We start from the raw sequence: 16,464 nt of genomic DNA, 5'->3' as shown, positions 1-16,464 counted from the left end.
GGAGGGCCGAGAACGTTCCACATAGACAGCGCTGTAGCGGAGCYGGTTGAGAGCTTCAAGTTTCTTTGTAACAACGTCACTGAGGAATTATCATGGTCCACACACACCAAGACAGTTGTGAAGAGGGCACAACAACACCTATTCCCCCTCAGTCATCTGAAAAGATTTGACATGGGTCCTCAGATCCTCAAAAGGTTAGACAGCTACACCATCGAGAGCATCCTGACTGGTTGCGTCACCGCTTGGTATAGCAACTGCTCGGCAARCGACCGCAAGGCGCTACAAAGGGTAGTGCGTACGGCCCAGTACATCACTGGGGCTAAGCTGCCTGCCATCCAGGACATCTACGCCAGGCGGTGTCAGAGGAAGGCCCAAAATATTGTCAAAGACTCCAGCCACCCAAGTTAGACTCTTCTCTCTGCCTCCACATGGTACCAGAGCACCAAGTTTGGGAACAAAGGGATCCTTAACAGCTTCTACCCCAAGCCATAAGACTGCTGAACAGTTGATCAAATGGCTACCCGGACTATTTGCATTCACCCCCTTATTTTATTCTTAATTTTTRCCCCACACATTACCCATAAGGAAAAAAGCAAAAAACTGGTTTTTAGAAATCTTTGCTAATTTATAAATAAATAAAAAACTGAAATATCACATTTGCATAAGTATTCAGACACTTTACTCAGTACTTTGTTGAAGCACCTTTTTGGCAGCGATTACAGCCTCGATTCTTCTTGGGTATGATGCTACAAGAGATGTAAGATTGGGTTCAAGTCCGGGCTCTGGCTGGGCCAATTCAGAACATTCTTGTCCCAGACTTGTCCTGAAGTCACTCCTGCGTTGTCTTGGCTGTGTGCTTAAGGTCATCTCCTGTTGGAAGGTGAACCTTCACCCCAGTCTGAGGTCCTGAGCGCTCTGGAGCAAGTTTTCGTCAAGGATCTCTCTGTACTTTGCTCCGTTCATCTTTGCCTCGATGCTGACTAGTCTCCCAGTCCCTGCTGCTGAAAAACATCCCCACAGCATGATCCTGCCGCCACCATACTTTACCGTAGGGATGGTTCCAGGTTTCCTCCAGACGTGATGCTTGGCATTCAGGCCAAAGAGTTCAATCTTGGTTTCATCAGACCAGAGAATGTTGTTTCTCATGGTCTGAGAGTCCTTTAGGTGCCTTTTGGCAAACTCCAAGCGGGCCGTCTTGTGCCTTTTACTGAGGAGGGGCTTCCGTCTGGCCACTCTACTATAAAGGCCTGATTGGTGGAGTGCTGCAGAGATGGCTGTCCTTCTGGAAGGTTGTCCCATCTCCACAGAGGAACTCTAGAGCTCTGTCAGAGTGACCATCGGGTTCTTGGTCACCTCCCTGACTGAGGGCATTCTCCCTGATTGCTCAGTTTGGCCGGGCTGCCAGCTCTAGGAAGAGTCTTGGTGGTTCCAAATTTCTTCCATTTAACCATTTTCCATTAAGATGAAGGCCTCTGGTTCAATGCTGCAGACATTTTTTGGTACCATTCCTCAGATCTGTGCCTCGAACACACCCTGTCTCGGAGCTCTACGGACAATTCCTTCGACCTCCTGGCTTGGTTTTTGCTCTGACATGCACTGTCAACTGTGGGACCTTAAATAGACAGGTGTGTGCCTTTCCAAATCATGTCCAATCAATTGAATTTACCACAGGTGGACTCCAATCAAGTTGTAGAAACTTCTCAAGGATGATCAATGGAAACAGGATGCACCTGAGCTCAATTTTGAGTCTCATATCAAAGGGTCTGAATACTTATGTAAATAAGGTATATCCGTTTTAGATTATTGTTTTACACATTTGCAAAAAATTCTAAAAACCTGTTTTAGCTTTGTAATAATTTGTAATTATAGGGTATTATGTGTAGATTGCTGAGTTTTAAATTATTTAATCCATTTTAGAATAAGGATGTAACGTAACAAAATGTGGAAAAAGTCAAGGGATCTGAATACTTTCTGAATGCACTGTACATACACATATTACCTCAATTACCTCGACTACCCCGTATACCTGCACACCGGTACCCCTAGTATGTAGCCTCGTTAATGTTATTTTATTGTGTTACTATTTTTCCTTTCGTTTATTGAGCAAATTGTTCATACATACTTTTTTTTAAACTGCATTGTTGGTAAAGGCTCGTCAGTAAGCATTTCACGGAAAACGTCTGTTGTATTTGGTGCATGTGACAAATACAATTAGATTTTCCAGAAATCCTGGTTGGACAAATCCTGGAATCAGGAGAGAATAAGCAGGAAATCCAGGAAATCCTCCAACTGGGATTTCTGAAAATGTAGGGAAAATTACCAGAATTTGGCAACCCTAGCAGAAACACACCAGAGATATTGAATTTGGCAACCCTAGCAGAAACACACCGGAGATATTGACGGGCGAGGTACTTAGGCACCTCTGACCAGAATGTTATCAGTCAATATTTTCTGAAGGGGTTAATGATTGAGAGATTCTTCAGTAGTTCAGGTAGGCCTCCAGTCCGTCGGCCTCCAGTCCGTCGGCCTCCAGTCCGTCGGCCTCCAGTCCGTAGGCCTCCAGTCCGTAGGCCTCTGAGATTCAGCAAACAAACGATTCTTTCTTCAGTAGATTTTGTACTGGTTTACGAGCTGGAATAGTATGAAGAAGAAATGTCATATTATTCTCCACTCTGTGGGATTCCAATAAACATTTCAGAAGCAGCCTCTACGCCTCGGACATCCAGGCTTCGCTCACATTTGGAAGGATGGCCTCGCAAGACTACCACTGGTCGGAGGAATGGCCTCGCAAGACTACCACTGGTCGGAAGTGCTGGAACCCTCCAGTCTGAAAGAAAGACTGCGTAGGTCAACACTACTTCTGAACCCTGAGTCCGTCCAACCACTCCCTCCTTCCTCAGTCCTGCTCCCATCCCCCAGGGGCCTTGTCCAATCATCTCCCTCCTTCTTCAGTCCTGCTCACGCCCCCCAGGGGTCTTGTTCATCCCACTATCCACTACCAGAGCTCCCAGCCAGTGAGGGCCCCCCTCAGCCAATGAAATCCCTGAATCATTGGGCGAGTTTTGATGCTGAATGGCTTCTTGCTGAGAGGATCCAGAAATGGTGTTCACGACGTTGTTGCTTAGACTACCATTGGTTCCACTGTTGATACCTGCTGCTCTAGTGCTGTTGAAGTTGGCATGGTTACAAAAGGTGTTGGGGTTGGTACCATTGCAGAAGTTGGACGTAGTAGTGGTGTTGGTGTTGGTACCATTGCAGAAGTTTGTTGTAGAAGTGGTGTTGGTACCAGTCAAGATGTTGGCTGAAGTAGTGGTGTTAGGGTTGGTGGTGTTGATAGTGCTGGTGGCATTGATACTAGAGGATGAGCTGTTGATATTGGTAGCTGGGGTGCGAGAGGGAGGGGTAAAGGAGAACACCCGCTCCCCTCCACCTCCCACTCCCCGGGGGCTGATGGGTCCAGGCTGCAGGCCCTCGGCCAACAGTGTGTAATCTAGAGAGAGGCGCGGAGGTTGGGGCCGCCGAGACAGCAGGCCTTGCCCGGGCCGGAGCTTTGATATGGGGCAGAGCTCCGGAAGGTTGCCAGGGTCAGGGAAGGAGAAGGCTGGAACACAAGGACCCTCACCCTCCTCACTCAGCCAGGGGAAGGCAGAGGAGGGTGGAGGGAGCATATGACCTGGAGTATCAGGGGGCAGCAGACCTCCAGAGCCAACCATCGGAGGAGCTAGTGAGCTGGAGCTGCGATCCCAGGCGTAAGTTCCTCGGGTGGGCCGTGGACGAGGCATAGCGGGGGGAACACAGTGGATGGGGGTCTGTGGACAGCTATAGAAGCCGGACCTCTCGTACAGCGGCATGGAGGAGAAGGCGTAGTCCGGGTGGCTGGAGTCGTGGCGGGGACCAGGGCCGTGGCTTGGCGTTGAGGCGTCCCCCTCAGAGTGCAGGAAGAGGGGGAAGCGGCTGAATGGAGCCCCTGGGCGCCGGCGCAGGAGAGAAACCCGGGAGGAGGTGGAGGAGCGGGGGAAGACGGGGGACTGAACCCCCAGGAAGCGACTCAGACCCCCCAGGAGAGGAGTAGAGTGGTTGGCCTCCTCATGCTCCTTGATCTGCTCCAGGTTGGACTGGAACTCSATCTCCTCTTTGGGAACACTAGAGAGAAGAAGAAGAAGGCTTTATTGACCATCTGCTCTTTACACTAGAGTGATGGTGTTAGCTAGTTTAATTCCATCTGCTCTTTAGGAACACTGGAGTGATGATAGGAATGTGATTAAAAGGAAGAAACTTCCCTGAACAATTTAATAGATCTCAAAGTATCAAGCTAGTTAGGTACTGGAAGTGMTATAGCGCACAATCAACCCCTTGGATTGATGAGGAATTTAACAATTATATGGTTGAGAGGGATGAGGCAAAAGGTATGGCAATTAAGTCTGGCAGCCCAACTGATTGGTAAATAAAAAATAAAAAAAACTATACTATGAAACAAAGATAAATAATATAAAGAATGGTAGTAAAAAGACTACCACTGGTACCACCTTAAATGAAATTTTGGGGGAAAAAGCCAACTCGGCTCCTTCATTCATTGAATCAGATGGCTCATTCATCACAAAGCCCGCTGACATTGCCAACTACTTTAATGACTTTTCCATTGGCAAGATAAACAAACTTAGGGATGACATGCCGGCAACAAATGCTGACACATCCAATGAAAGATAAGAATTGTACTTTGAATTCCGTAAAGTCAGTGTGGAAGAGGTGTCGTAGCAATTTCCTGTATTACCAAATGAGGAGAGTTTCAAACCACACACCAGTCAGAGTTATACTTAAATTTCAGATGTGATTTTTTTTTGTTGGTCTATCAACAATGACAAGCCACTGGTGTCTGATAATCTGGTTGGAAAATTACTGAAGATAATAGCAGACGATATTGCCACTCCTATTTTCCACATCTTCAATTTAAGCCTACTAGAGAGTGTGTGCCCTCAGGCCTGGAGGGAATCTAAAGTAATTCCGCTACCCAAGAATAGCAAAGCCCTCTTTACTGGCTCAAATAGCTGACCAATCAACCTGTTACCAACCCTTAGTAAACTTATTTCACAGTAAACAAATTGACAACAGAATTTCAGCATGCTTATAGGGAAGGACACTCAACAAGCACAGCACTTACACAAATGACTAATGGTTGGCTGAGAGAAATTGATGATACAATTATTGTGGGGGCTGTCTTGTTAGACTTCAGAGCAGCTTTTGACATTATCGATCATAGTCTYCTGCTGGAAAAACGTATGTGTTATGGCTTTACACCCRCTGATATAATGTGGATAAAGAGTAACTTGTCTAACAGAATACAGAGGGTATTCTTTAACTTCTCTAGGATAGGGGGCAGCAAATTCACTATTGGATAAATAGCGTGCCCAATTTCAACTTCCTTCTACTCATCCCCAGAATATAAGATATGCATATTATTAGTAGATTTGGATAGAAAACACTCTGAAGTTTCTTAAACTGTTTGAATCATGTCTGTAAGTATAACAGAACTTATGTAGCAGGCAAAACCCTGAGGACTAACCATTTTTTTAAGTCACTGTCTGTTCAATGAGTTTTCATTGGAATACTGGACGGTAGCGTTCCACATATCCTAGAGAAGTTAATGGAAGCCTCTAAAACATAATCCATTTAGAATCAGGAATTCCCCAGGGTAGCTGTTTAGGCCCCTTGCTTTTTTCAATTTTTACTAACGACATGCCACTGACTTTGACTAAAGCCACTACATGTCTCTCTGCTGATAGGAATACAACAGGATATAATGAGGACTACATGTCTCTCTGCTGATAGGACTATAACAGGATATAATGAGGACTACGAGACATATGTCTTGCATGTAATGGACATAAAAAAGATCTTGCGATATATAGGCTGTTTTTTCTTCATCTTTTCCCCGAACAATTGAATCCAATGAAGTGAGCAGGCTGGGATGACATGCTTATAGCCTTGCTAGGACTTTCTAAATACGAGTATGCATTTATAAGATTATTATTTCTATTAATATGATCTATTATTGTTACAATTTTTTATTTTCTGACTGTTTTCCATGTTATTTGGTTAGTTCTCTTAAGGGATAGGCGTCCCGTTAACGGGACAGTTGTAAATCATGCAGCGTTTTGTGTCACGATCCCAGATTTTAGAGAAACAACAAATGTCGGTACATATAAGTGTCTTATATTGGCTGAAAGCTTAAATTCTTGTCCAATTTACAGTAGCTATTACTGTGGGAAAAAAATGCCATGCTATTGTTTGAGGAGAGCTCTTAACAACAAAACACTTTCTTCACTGTGACAGGTTTGATAAATTCACCTCTGAAGGTGGAATATGTACTTACATTCTGAAATCTTGCTCTGATTTATCATCCAAAGGGTCCCAGAGATAACATGAAGTGTCGTTTTGTTAGATAAAATAATTTTTCACATCCTTAAAAGGTCCATATAGCACGCACGGTCGATTTTGTATTTCCACTCGTTCAATTTGCAAAGAAAGGAATCTGTGAAGATCTAACCCTAAACGTTGTTTCAACGAGTCAAATCACGTTTGTATGTATTCCTCAGAGATCCTAGAAGGTAACAAGACTTCACTATTTCATTAGGGGTGTAGTATATTTTATAGGACACCATATTTGGTCAGAGAGCGACGCCTTCATGGCACGCTGATGACGCGGGCGGCCATCACTTGAACGACTGTATCTGTCAAATAAGCACCAATCGCGGTCAAACAGAGCTAGCTAGATAGCCAATGAGCTGGGCTTTACGGGAATATCTGGAAACCATGTATATGTTGTAAAATGTAGCTACTAACCTTGTACGACAGCATGCCTTTTCATTTTGGCCAACAAGTATAAGGATATTCAGAGTTATGAAGTTATGAAAACTGGTTGATTTGCAAATGTTGAACTTATAATATGGCTACGAGTACCTGGACAGCTAAATCAAAGTCCAAGTATACAGATTTGACTATATTCTTCCAGAAAAAATGAAATATGAATGCGAATGTCTCCTTCACGATTTGACTAAATGTACCTGTGGACTTTACAATAAAAGTCTTGCAGTTCAGTCATACTTCAAGTTATTCATCTGAAACTTTGCACATACACTGCTGCCATCTTGTGGACACTATCGGAATTACAGCCAGAATGATGGCTAGAACTATGACCTTTCTCTTGCATTTCAAAGATGGTGGTAGAAAAAAAGAACAGTTGGTTTTTTCTTTGTATTTTCTTCTACCAGATCTAGTGTGTTATATTCTCCTACATTCAATTCACATTTCCACAAACTTCAAAGTGTTTCCTTTCAAATGGTATCAAGAATATGCATATCCTTGCTTCAGGTCCTGAGCTACAGGCAGTTAGATTTGGGCGAAAATGTCATTTAGGCGAAAATTGAAAAAAGGGGCTATCCCTAAGAAGTTTTAAGCACCCTCATAGATATTTATGTTATCATGGGACTGCCCATGTTTCCCTCTGGCCAACGCCAATTGGCAGCCAAGGCTTCGCCTTGGGACGCAAAGGTGTGTCATGAGTCAGGGAGAATGGTCTGATGGTCTGATGGTCTTAGTGACAACAGACCTAGATATGGGGGGAGGTTTTAGTGGGTGGAATATTAGGACAATTGGAGGTTTACAAAGTTGCAGATACAGAATGCTTAACATTGCTAATTATTATAGTACAGCTATATGGACACTTAATCATCATGGTGCTTTTTAATGGTAAGTTTACAAACATTGGTTGTGGGAAGTATAATTGAAATTTGGGTATCATTATGGTAAGTGGGGAAATAAGAATAGCAATAGCTATAGCTTAGCAGATCATAAAAAAATAAGATACATTTTTACATGGCTGAAAGAGAAAGAATATAATATCTATTGTTTACAGGAAACTAATTCTACAAGTATAGATGAGGTTGGATGGAAAAAGGACTGGGAGGGAGAAATATATTTTTGTCATGGGCAAAGAAACTCAAAAGGGGTGATTATACTAATTAATACAAATGTTGATCCGATTGTGCAAACAGATCCGCAAGGAAGATGGATTATTATATGCTATTGGACCAAAAACAGATCTGGCTAGTTAATCTGGGCCAAATAATGATGATCCACACTTTTTCAAATATATATATATATATGAATGAAACAAAATAGCTTTTTAGTTTAGGAATTGGCCTAATTGGAGTCTGAGAAACAGGTCCAATAGGTGTGTGTCTGTCTGTYTCTGTGTGTAAGGTACCTGATGTCCAGGGCAGAGCCCATGAAGGAAGGTTTGCGATGCTCTGCACTGGCTGCAGTGTATGGAGGCTGGGGCTCTGATTCGTTCCAGTACTTATCCCTCTCTACCAATGGGATAGTGTCGTACATCTCATCCACAGACAGCAGGGACACCTGGAAGGGATAGAACAGGATAGGAGGTAGTACAGTATTGTGTTCATTTGGCATCAAACGGAAGAAAACAGTCTGAAACAGGGAGGGACTACTAGGACTTTTTTCTTCTGTTTTCGGTTCTGCATGCCCTAATGAACACAACCCAAGTCTCAATCCTGGACTGGTCTAGCAAAACATTTAGAAAACTAATTTTGTATTATTATTATTAATAAAAGCAATCACATTCAACTACATAGTGGTCCTCAATCTATAATTTAATCTGCTTGAGTGGCACCAGCACATGTAACTGCAGTCAACTCTGTATATTGTTCCACAAAATTAGGGGGCAAAAAAAACAAAAGAAAACGCAGATTTTCCCAAATCTGTGGAGACTGAAGTGATCTCTAGTGTTATCTATTCCTGAGAACGGGTTTAGTAATTTATGATTCTTTAACTTAATTAAGTTACATATGGAGGGAGTTTCTGTCAGATTGCTTTCTATATAAAACAAAGAGAGTGCAGCTCTCTTCTTACAGACAGAGAGGTCCATCCTACATTTTATACAGACTACCATAATGCATTGCAATGAATGGAGAGAGAAACTGAAATGATAGAGCAGAAGAATTGATTTTAAAAATGGAGGCAGCCAAACCTGTAGATTACGATCAACCAGATAGTTGGTTTCAAAGTCGTCATCGTCTTCCCCAAACGGGTTTATCAGCTGTTCTGCCACCTGTCCACAAAAATACAGAAATGGCAAATCACAATGAAGCAGAATGTGCATTTTATACATCATGAAGTCATTCTGTCATATTGTGAAAAGAACTGTGTGTATGTGCGATTGTGTATCAATCAGTGAACCATCCATCCATCCATCAACCCCTCCCTCCCTCCCTCCCTCCCTCCCTCCCTCCCATCCCTCGCTCCCACCCTCGCTCCCATTCTCCTCCCATTCCTCCCTCCCATTCCTCTCCCTCCCTCCCTCCCTCCCTCCCTCCCTCCCTCCCTCCCTCCCTCCCTCCCTCCCCTCCCTCCCTCCTCCTCCCTCCTCCCTCCCTCCTCCCACCTACACCATAGAAGAAGAACTGTAGCAGGGGTGAAGACAGGCAGGTAGAAGTCAGATGTTCATACCAGCGTAGCCCTGGCGGGGTCAAGAACTGTCGAACCAATCAGACACGCCAGGCAAGAAACTGTAGAGGCCGCACTCGTCACCACCATAACAGAGAGGAAGTACTTACAACCCAGGTTCCTTCAGTAGTTAGTTCATTCATGACAATAACAGACACATTAACACAGAATTTGTGGGATCAAGATCGATGTTTACTATTTTAGTGTTAGTTTCTACTACTACAACAATTAGTTGTTATACTGCTACTACTACAACAACTATTAGATTGTTCCACAATACTGCTACTACTAATTAACAACAACTATTAGTTGACTGCGCTACTACTACTATGGGAGGCTATTATTATCTGCTACTTACACTACTACTACCACCTATTAGTAGTTACTACGCTACTACTACTAACTACTACTCACTATACTACTACTACTACTACTTGACTACTACTATACACTCACTACTACTCTCCGCACCACCACTCCATCAACCCTACTAGCCTACCACCTATCGGGGGCATTTACTCCATACAAACCTACTACAACTCTACTACTACTACTACTACTACTACTGCACACCACTATACCACCACCACCACCACCACCACTACTACTACTACTACTACTCTACTACTACTACTACACTACTATTACTACACGTAGATAACAGAACCTGGGTGTACACAAGGGGTAGGCTGATCCAATCATAACTGTATAGCTTCATACACTGTGTCCGCAATGTATTTAATTCCTGCAGAGAGGAGATAAGATGGAGAATCTGAAAAAACACACACAGACACACAGAGAGACAGACACACAGAGAGACAGACACACAGGCACACAGACACACAGGCACACAGACAAGCACACATACAGACAGACACACAGGACACACAGACACAGAGACACACAGGCACACAGAGAGACACACAGAAGCAAACCACGGCACAAATCAGAAGACACACAGAGAGACAGACACACAGGCACACACATAGGCACACAGACAGACACACAGACACACAGACACACAGACACACAGACACACAGACAGACAGAGAGAGAAACTTACATTGAGAATGGCTGATAGCGCCACATCATTGTTGATGCGTCCCTCGGTGCGGGCCCTCAGCGCCAGGTTAACAAACCACATACAAGGAACCCAGAACTTGTTATGAGGTGAGGGCAACTCCTCCAACTGCCTATGTTCCTCTGCTGTCATCAGGCCTGAGAGACACGGAGGGTAGGAATCAGGAGGAGCTTCAAACCTTCTGTAAGAGAACCCAGATTTAACCTACTTCTAGTGTCGTTCTCAAATTGACAGAGTGTTTTAGTCCAGGACTAAGCTTGATCTGGGTGGGGGATACTGGCATTTACTGTGATAACCAACATTATGACCTAATAATAGCAGCTGGCTACAGCATCGAGGAACTCCCCTCTAACTCTGTTATTTCCTCACTAGCAGCATAGCACCCTGCATCCCACTGCTGGCTTGCCTCTGAAGCTAAGCAGGGTTGGTCCTGGTCCGTCCCTGGATGGGAGGCCAGATGCTGCAGGAAGTGGTGTTGGAGGGCCAGTAGGAGGCACTCTTTCCTCTGGTCTAAAATAATACCCCAGGGCAGTGTTTGGGGAGACTGCCCTGTGTAGGGTGCTGTCTTTCGGATTGGATGTTAAAATGTGTGTCCTGACTCTCTGTGGTCACTAAAGATCCCATGGAACTTAGCGTAAGAGTAGGGGTGTTCACCCCGGTGTCCTGGCTACATTCCCAATATGGCCACCTAATCATCCCCACCTTACTATTGGCTCATTCATCCCCTGTAACTCTTCCCCAGGTTGCTGCCGTAAATGAGAATGTGTTCTCAGCCAATGTACCTGGTTATATAACATGTTTTAAAAAGAGTTAAACTAAAGTGTAAATGTAACGTTCTAGATTACAAGCAAGCTAGTTTAGCACTCGCTGTGGTATCTGTTTGGGGTGGCACTGAGAATACAGGTGAGATGTGCTATTTTACTCTGCCCTGTAGAGTCTGTTGAGCTGGGAGTTTTAACTCTAGGGTGTAGAGCGTTGTGACATCAGACATCACAGCGAACCTGGCTGTTTATGACATCACAGTGTACCTACAMTACCTGCACCAGGMGCTTCATGGTGGGGAACKTCTTGGGGTCAACTAYGTTAAGGGTTATGGCTAGGTTTGGTGTCGTACCCTAGAAGTCAACGAGGGTAAGGGTTAGGGGTCATAGGCTTGAGGTCGTAGGTCGTACCTGCCTGCACCAGGTGCTTCATGGTGGGGAACCTCTTGTAGACTGCCGTGCTGACCGATCGGTAGATGAGCACGCCGGACAGGTTGGCGTACCGCATCAGGGTCCGGCGGGTCAGCCTGGCGCTCTCGTCGGTACCACGGATGTGAGCGCCCACCAGCGCACCCAGACGGTCCGGCCAGGGAACACTCTCAAACTGACCCCACCACCGAGACACCACCAGAGTCACATAAAAACCTGCGGGAGACAAACACACATGGAGACGACAAAAAAATATGTTATTTATCAATGACATTAAAAAGGGAAATTTCTACTTCATATTKATCTTCTCCAGCACCACCCCAACATCAACATGTTTTGTAGTTTGACCCAAGTTAAACAATTTAAAGGCAATGCTACCAAATACTAATTGAGTTTATGTAAACTTCTGACCCACTGGGAATGTGAGGAAAGAAATAAAAGCTGAAATAAATGAGTCTCTTTACTATTATTCTGACATTTCACATTCATAAAATAAAGTGGTGATCCTAACTGACCTAAGACAGGGAACACTTTACTAGGATTAAATGTCAAGGATTGTGGAAAACTGAGTTTAACTGTATTTGGCTAAGGTGTATGTAAACTTCCGACTTCAACTGTACATATATACTAAACAATATACATATATACCTATTTGAATWTTTTTTTTACATTCTTTGCTTTCAAAGACAGAACAATGAAAAGAGAGGAGGCTCTGTACAGAGACCTCAAAATGGTGCTCTTTGCCCCCACACTACCGCACTGTGTTTACTTGTAACCTGCTAAAGTTTTTGTGTAGAGAAGTTCAGAATTGTTGATGCCGTCTGTCAAAGGAGGTTGTCTGTGCTTGAGAAGTGTTGACGTGTTGACTGAGAGTGAGTGGCTAAATGATTACTGAGCACCAGTGTTTGAAAGGGTCAATTCCACTTCAATTCAGAAAGTAAAAAGAAATTCCAATCCAATTGTAAGCAATGAGGACAACTGGAATTTCAGAAATGCAGTTGACCCGAACCCTGCTGTGCACAAAACCCTGATGTGTACAAATCAGTTAGACAGCATAGAATATAACATAACAGAGCATAACATAACAGAGCATAGCAGAGCATAACATAACAGAGCATAACATAACAGAGTATAACATAGCAGAGCATAACATAACAGAGCATAACATAGCAGAGCATAACATAACAGAGCATAACATAACAGAGCATAACAAACAGAGCATAACATAACAGGCATAAAGCAAGCGAGTAAACATAAACAGAGCATCAACATAACAGAGCAATAAAGGCAAGAGCAGTAACATAACAGAGCCATGAGCAAGAGCATGACATCACAGAGCCATAACAATAGCAGAGGATAACATAGGCAGGCAATAACAGAGCATAACATAGCAGAGCATAACATAACGAGCATAACATAGCAAGAGCAAACATAACAGAGCAATAGAGACATAACAGAGTCATACAGAGCATACTCACAGAGCATAACATACACAAGAGTCAAAAAACCCAATAAATCAGGCATAAACATAGCAGAGAGCATAACATAGCAGTAGCAAACAGAGCAATAACATAACAGAGCATAACATAGCAGAAGCATAACAATAAGCAGAGCAGAACAGAGCAAGCATAACATACGCAGAGCAATCACAGAGCAGATACAGAGCATAACATAGCAGAGCAGAAGCAGAGCATAACATCACGAAATGAGCATAAACATAGCAGAGCATAACATCACGAACTAACAGAGCTATAACATACCAGAGCATGATCATAAGCAGAGAAAGAACAGAGCATAACATAACAGAGCATAACATAAGACAGAAAGGCGAATAGAAACCAACAAGAGCAAAGAAAGTAGCAGAGCAGACAGGGAGGCTGACAGAAGCATAATAGCAGAGCAGAACAGACGCCAGAGCGAACAGCATAAAGATTCAAGCTCAGACAGGCAAGAGCAGTATCACCATTACGAAGGACACAGGGATGAGTTTCTGCGTAACGGTCAAAAGTTAGATGGCCAGCTTCTTCAAACAGCCTCTTCTGACCCTCATTTCAACACAAACCCTGGGGAGACGAAACAGTTTCTGGTCAACAAAGATTTAACTAAGCTCCTGTATGATTGAACTCTTGAAGAGGGAGGGGAGGGACAACATTGCAGAAAAGAAAAGGGAGACTGAATATTCCACAACAGTTCCCCATGGCATTTGATCTGTACAAAGTTGCTGTGATCTAATGATTTGAAAGGGAGCAGCAATACCGTGTATAGCACAAGAAATACACAAATGCATGGTCCACTGTATAAGAGGTTTAATTTATACTAAGTAAGATAGACCGTCTCTCTTCTTAGATCAGATGAGGTTAATGGTGTAAAATGTTTTAGTTTACCTGTTGTAAATACGGGGTACCTGCTGTAAATGTAGGGTACCTTGAATAGGGCTTACCTGTGTATGCGGGTATTAATTGACAGGTGACTTGTGTAAATGAATGAGTTTACCTGTTGTAAAGCTTTCGAGGTTACCTGTGTGAATTCGAGGTACGAATTTGAGGTTTACCTGTTTAAATGACGGGTTAACTGTGTAAATTGTAAGGGTTGCACGTGGTTAAATGACGGGGTTAACCTGTGTACAAAATGACGGGGTTAACTGTGGTAAATGACGGGGTTTTACCTGTATAATGATGCTGAAGGAGTAGTACAGTGTAGTGAAGATGATCAGTTCTCTCCACAGCAGCTTGTAGATGCTTCCCTTCCATCGGAGGAGCAGATGAGAGAAGGTTCCTAGCCCCGCGTCCAGCAAACCCTCCGCGAGTAAGTTACCGTCAATCACTACCCCTTCCCTGGCCAGAGCTGGCTGGCTGGCTGGCTGGATGGATGGGAGAAGCTGGATGGAAAAAAAAAAAATTAAGGTGGATGTATGGCTGGCTGGAATGGATGGAAAGCTGGATAGATGGATGGATGGGTGGATGGATGGGTGGCTGGGTGGTTTGGCTGGTGGCTGGCTGGGTGGTGGTTGGCAGGCTTGGATGGATGATGGGATGACTAGTTGACTGGTTGGCAACAGAGAAAGCTGCCGGCTTGGTGTATCAAAAATGGTCAACTCTGTTCTGGCTGGCTGGAATCAGCTGGCTGGCTGGCTGGATTAACTGGCTGGATAGCTGGCCTTGGCTGGCTGGTTAGCTGGATGAGTAGGTTGACTGGTGGCACAGAAGAACGCTGACCTTGGTGTATGCAAATGGTAAACTACTGTCACTTTCTCTGTTTGCTTTACAGTCAACTTTCCAAAACACCGATAGTGGACACATATGCGCTGAATCGATCACATATCTACTTGATAACAAACTATCCAGAGAGACAATTCTTATAGATATTAGCTCAGCGGATCCACTATCTGAAGGACATGGTGCTATTGAGGGAAAGTTCAGCAGAAGATGGAGAGAGAGGGGGAAGTAAGATGTTGGTCATTAACAGAGAGTCATCGGGCTCTTAATAACAAAACGCCCCCGGAAAATAAACGGAGCAACGGAATGGCATCAAATCACCAAAGGCAGTACGAGCCAGTGCGCGCTAAGCCCGCTGTGATAGCCAGTGGAAAGTTTGTTTACCTGGAAACCACGGAAAACCACGTGTTTGATGTATCTGCTTAACATCCACTGATTCCGCTCCAAGTTGTTAGAACACCGTGTTCTCCTCCACCTAAACTGTGAATACCGGAGATATCCACAATCAATCAAATAGAGCCTAATAAAAAAAATTTAAAATAAAGCTGTCCCAACTTAGTCGAGAACATATTCCGCATATTTATATTCCTTTAGTCTAAATCTTCACTCTATTCAATATTTACGTTAACTACAGAGTGTCAGATTGATTGTATATGCATATTTACAATAAACTCACTGGGCAAATCACAGACAAATTAAAGCAATATCAGCATATCCTTTATGCTATATCCCCATTGTGTCCGTCAGAACTATAGATGATTGATCAGATCAGATTGTATGTGAATTACTCACTTGTGCGATAAGGGAAAGTGGCGTTGCCAGTTCTGAATGTTGGAGAAGAACGGATGTGGGAGAAGGGAAGGAGAGGGAAGGACTTGTAGACCTCCGGTCACTTGATGTTGGTAAGCTGTTTCCACCAAAGCTGGCATTTGTAAGGTCTGTAACCTCCGAGCTAATCTCCAACAAATCTTGTGTACAACACAACTTGAGAAACAAATAAAAAGTTTAAAAAGTAACAACACCATTTTTAATTTTTTATTATTGCCAAAAACCAAACACCCACAGCCCAATTTATTTACCTCAATAATATCACATACCACAGGAGGTTTGTGGCATGGGGAGGAACATACAATGGCTGGAACGGATTAAGTTGAACGGTATCCAAATACATCAAACACCAGTAATTGGTTTGATTGCCATTCTCATTCGCTCCGTTCCAGCCATTCTTATGAGGCCGCTTTCCCCTCAGGCAGGCTCCTCTGGAATTCTTCAATCGGATTACGATGCTTAACCACAGAAAACTCAAAATAGCGGTCAATAAACATAGAGATAGATAGAGGACTGCATCTTTATATCTGTGCATTATAGTGCCTGTGCAGCATTGGGCATGCTCCATAGGAATAGATAATGGACTCCTCTTTATTATCTGTGCCTGTGACAGCATGGGCCGCGCAGA

General features: G+C 43.7%; 1 protein-coding gene across 1 annotated transcript in view; it reads right to left on the bottom strand.

The window, feature by feature from the left end:
- Positions 1 to 2,394: 2,394 nt before the first annotated feature.
- best1 (bestrophin 1) overlaps positions 2,395 to 16,464 on the bottom strand; it is a 22,729-nt gene continuing 8,659 nt past the window's right edge. Inside the window, 9 exon segments of the mRNA XM_070439502.1 lie at positions 2,395 to 3,242; positions 3,336 to 4,143; positions 8,264 to 8,415; positions 9,047 to 9,127; positions 9,465 to 9,488; positions 9,490 to 9,598; positions 10,185 to 10,267; positions 10,586 to 10,740; positions 11,776 to 12,009. Coding sequence (XP_070295603.1) covers positions 2,949 to 3,242; positions 3,336 to 4,143; positions 8,264 to 8,415; positions 9,047 to 9,127; positions 9,465 to 9,488; positions 9,490 to 9,598; positions 10,185 to 10,267; positions 10,586 to 10,740; positions 11,776 to 12,009 — 1,940 coding nt within the window. The 3' untranslated portion in view covers positions 2,395 to 2,948.

The sequence above is a fragment of the Salvelinus sp. IW2-2015 genome, unplaced genomic scaffold, assembly GCF_002910315.2.
Source record: "Salvelinus sp. IW2-2015 unplaced genomic scaffold, ASM291031v2 Un_scaffold1708, whole genome shotgun sequence".
Taxonomy (NCBI): domain Eukaryota; kingdom Metazoa; phylum Chordata; class Actinopteri; order Salmoniformes; family Salmonidae; genus Salvelinus; species Salvelinus sp. IW2-2015.
The sequence above is the reverse complement of the archived record's forward strand: the minus strand, read 5'-3'. Positions and strand labels throughout refer to the sequence as shown.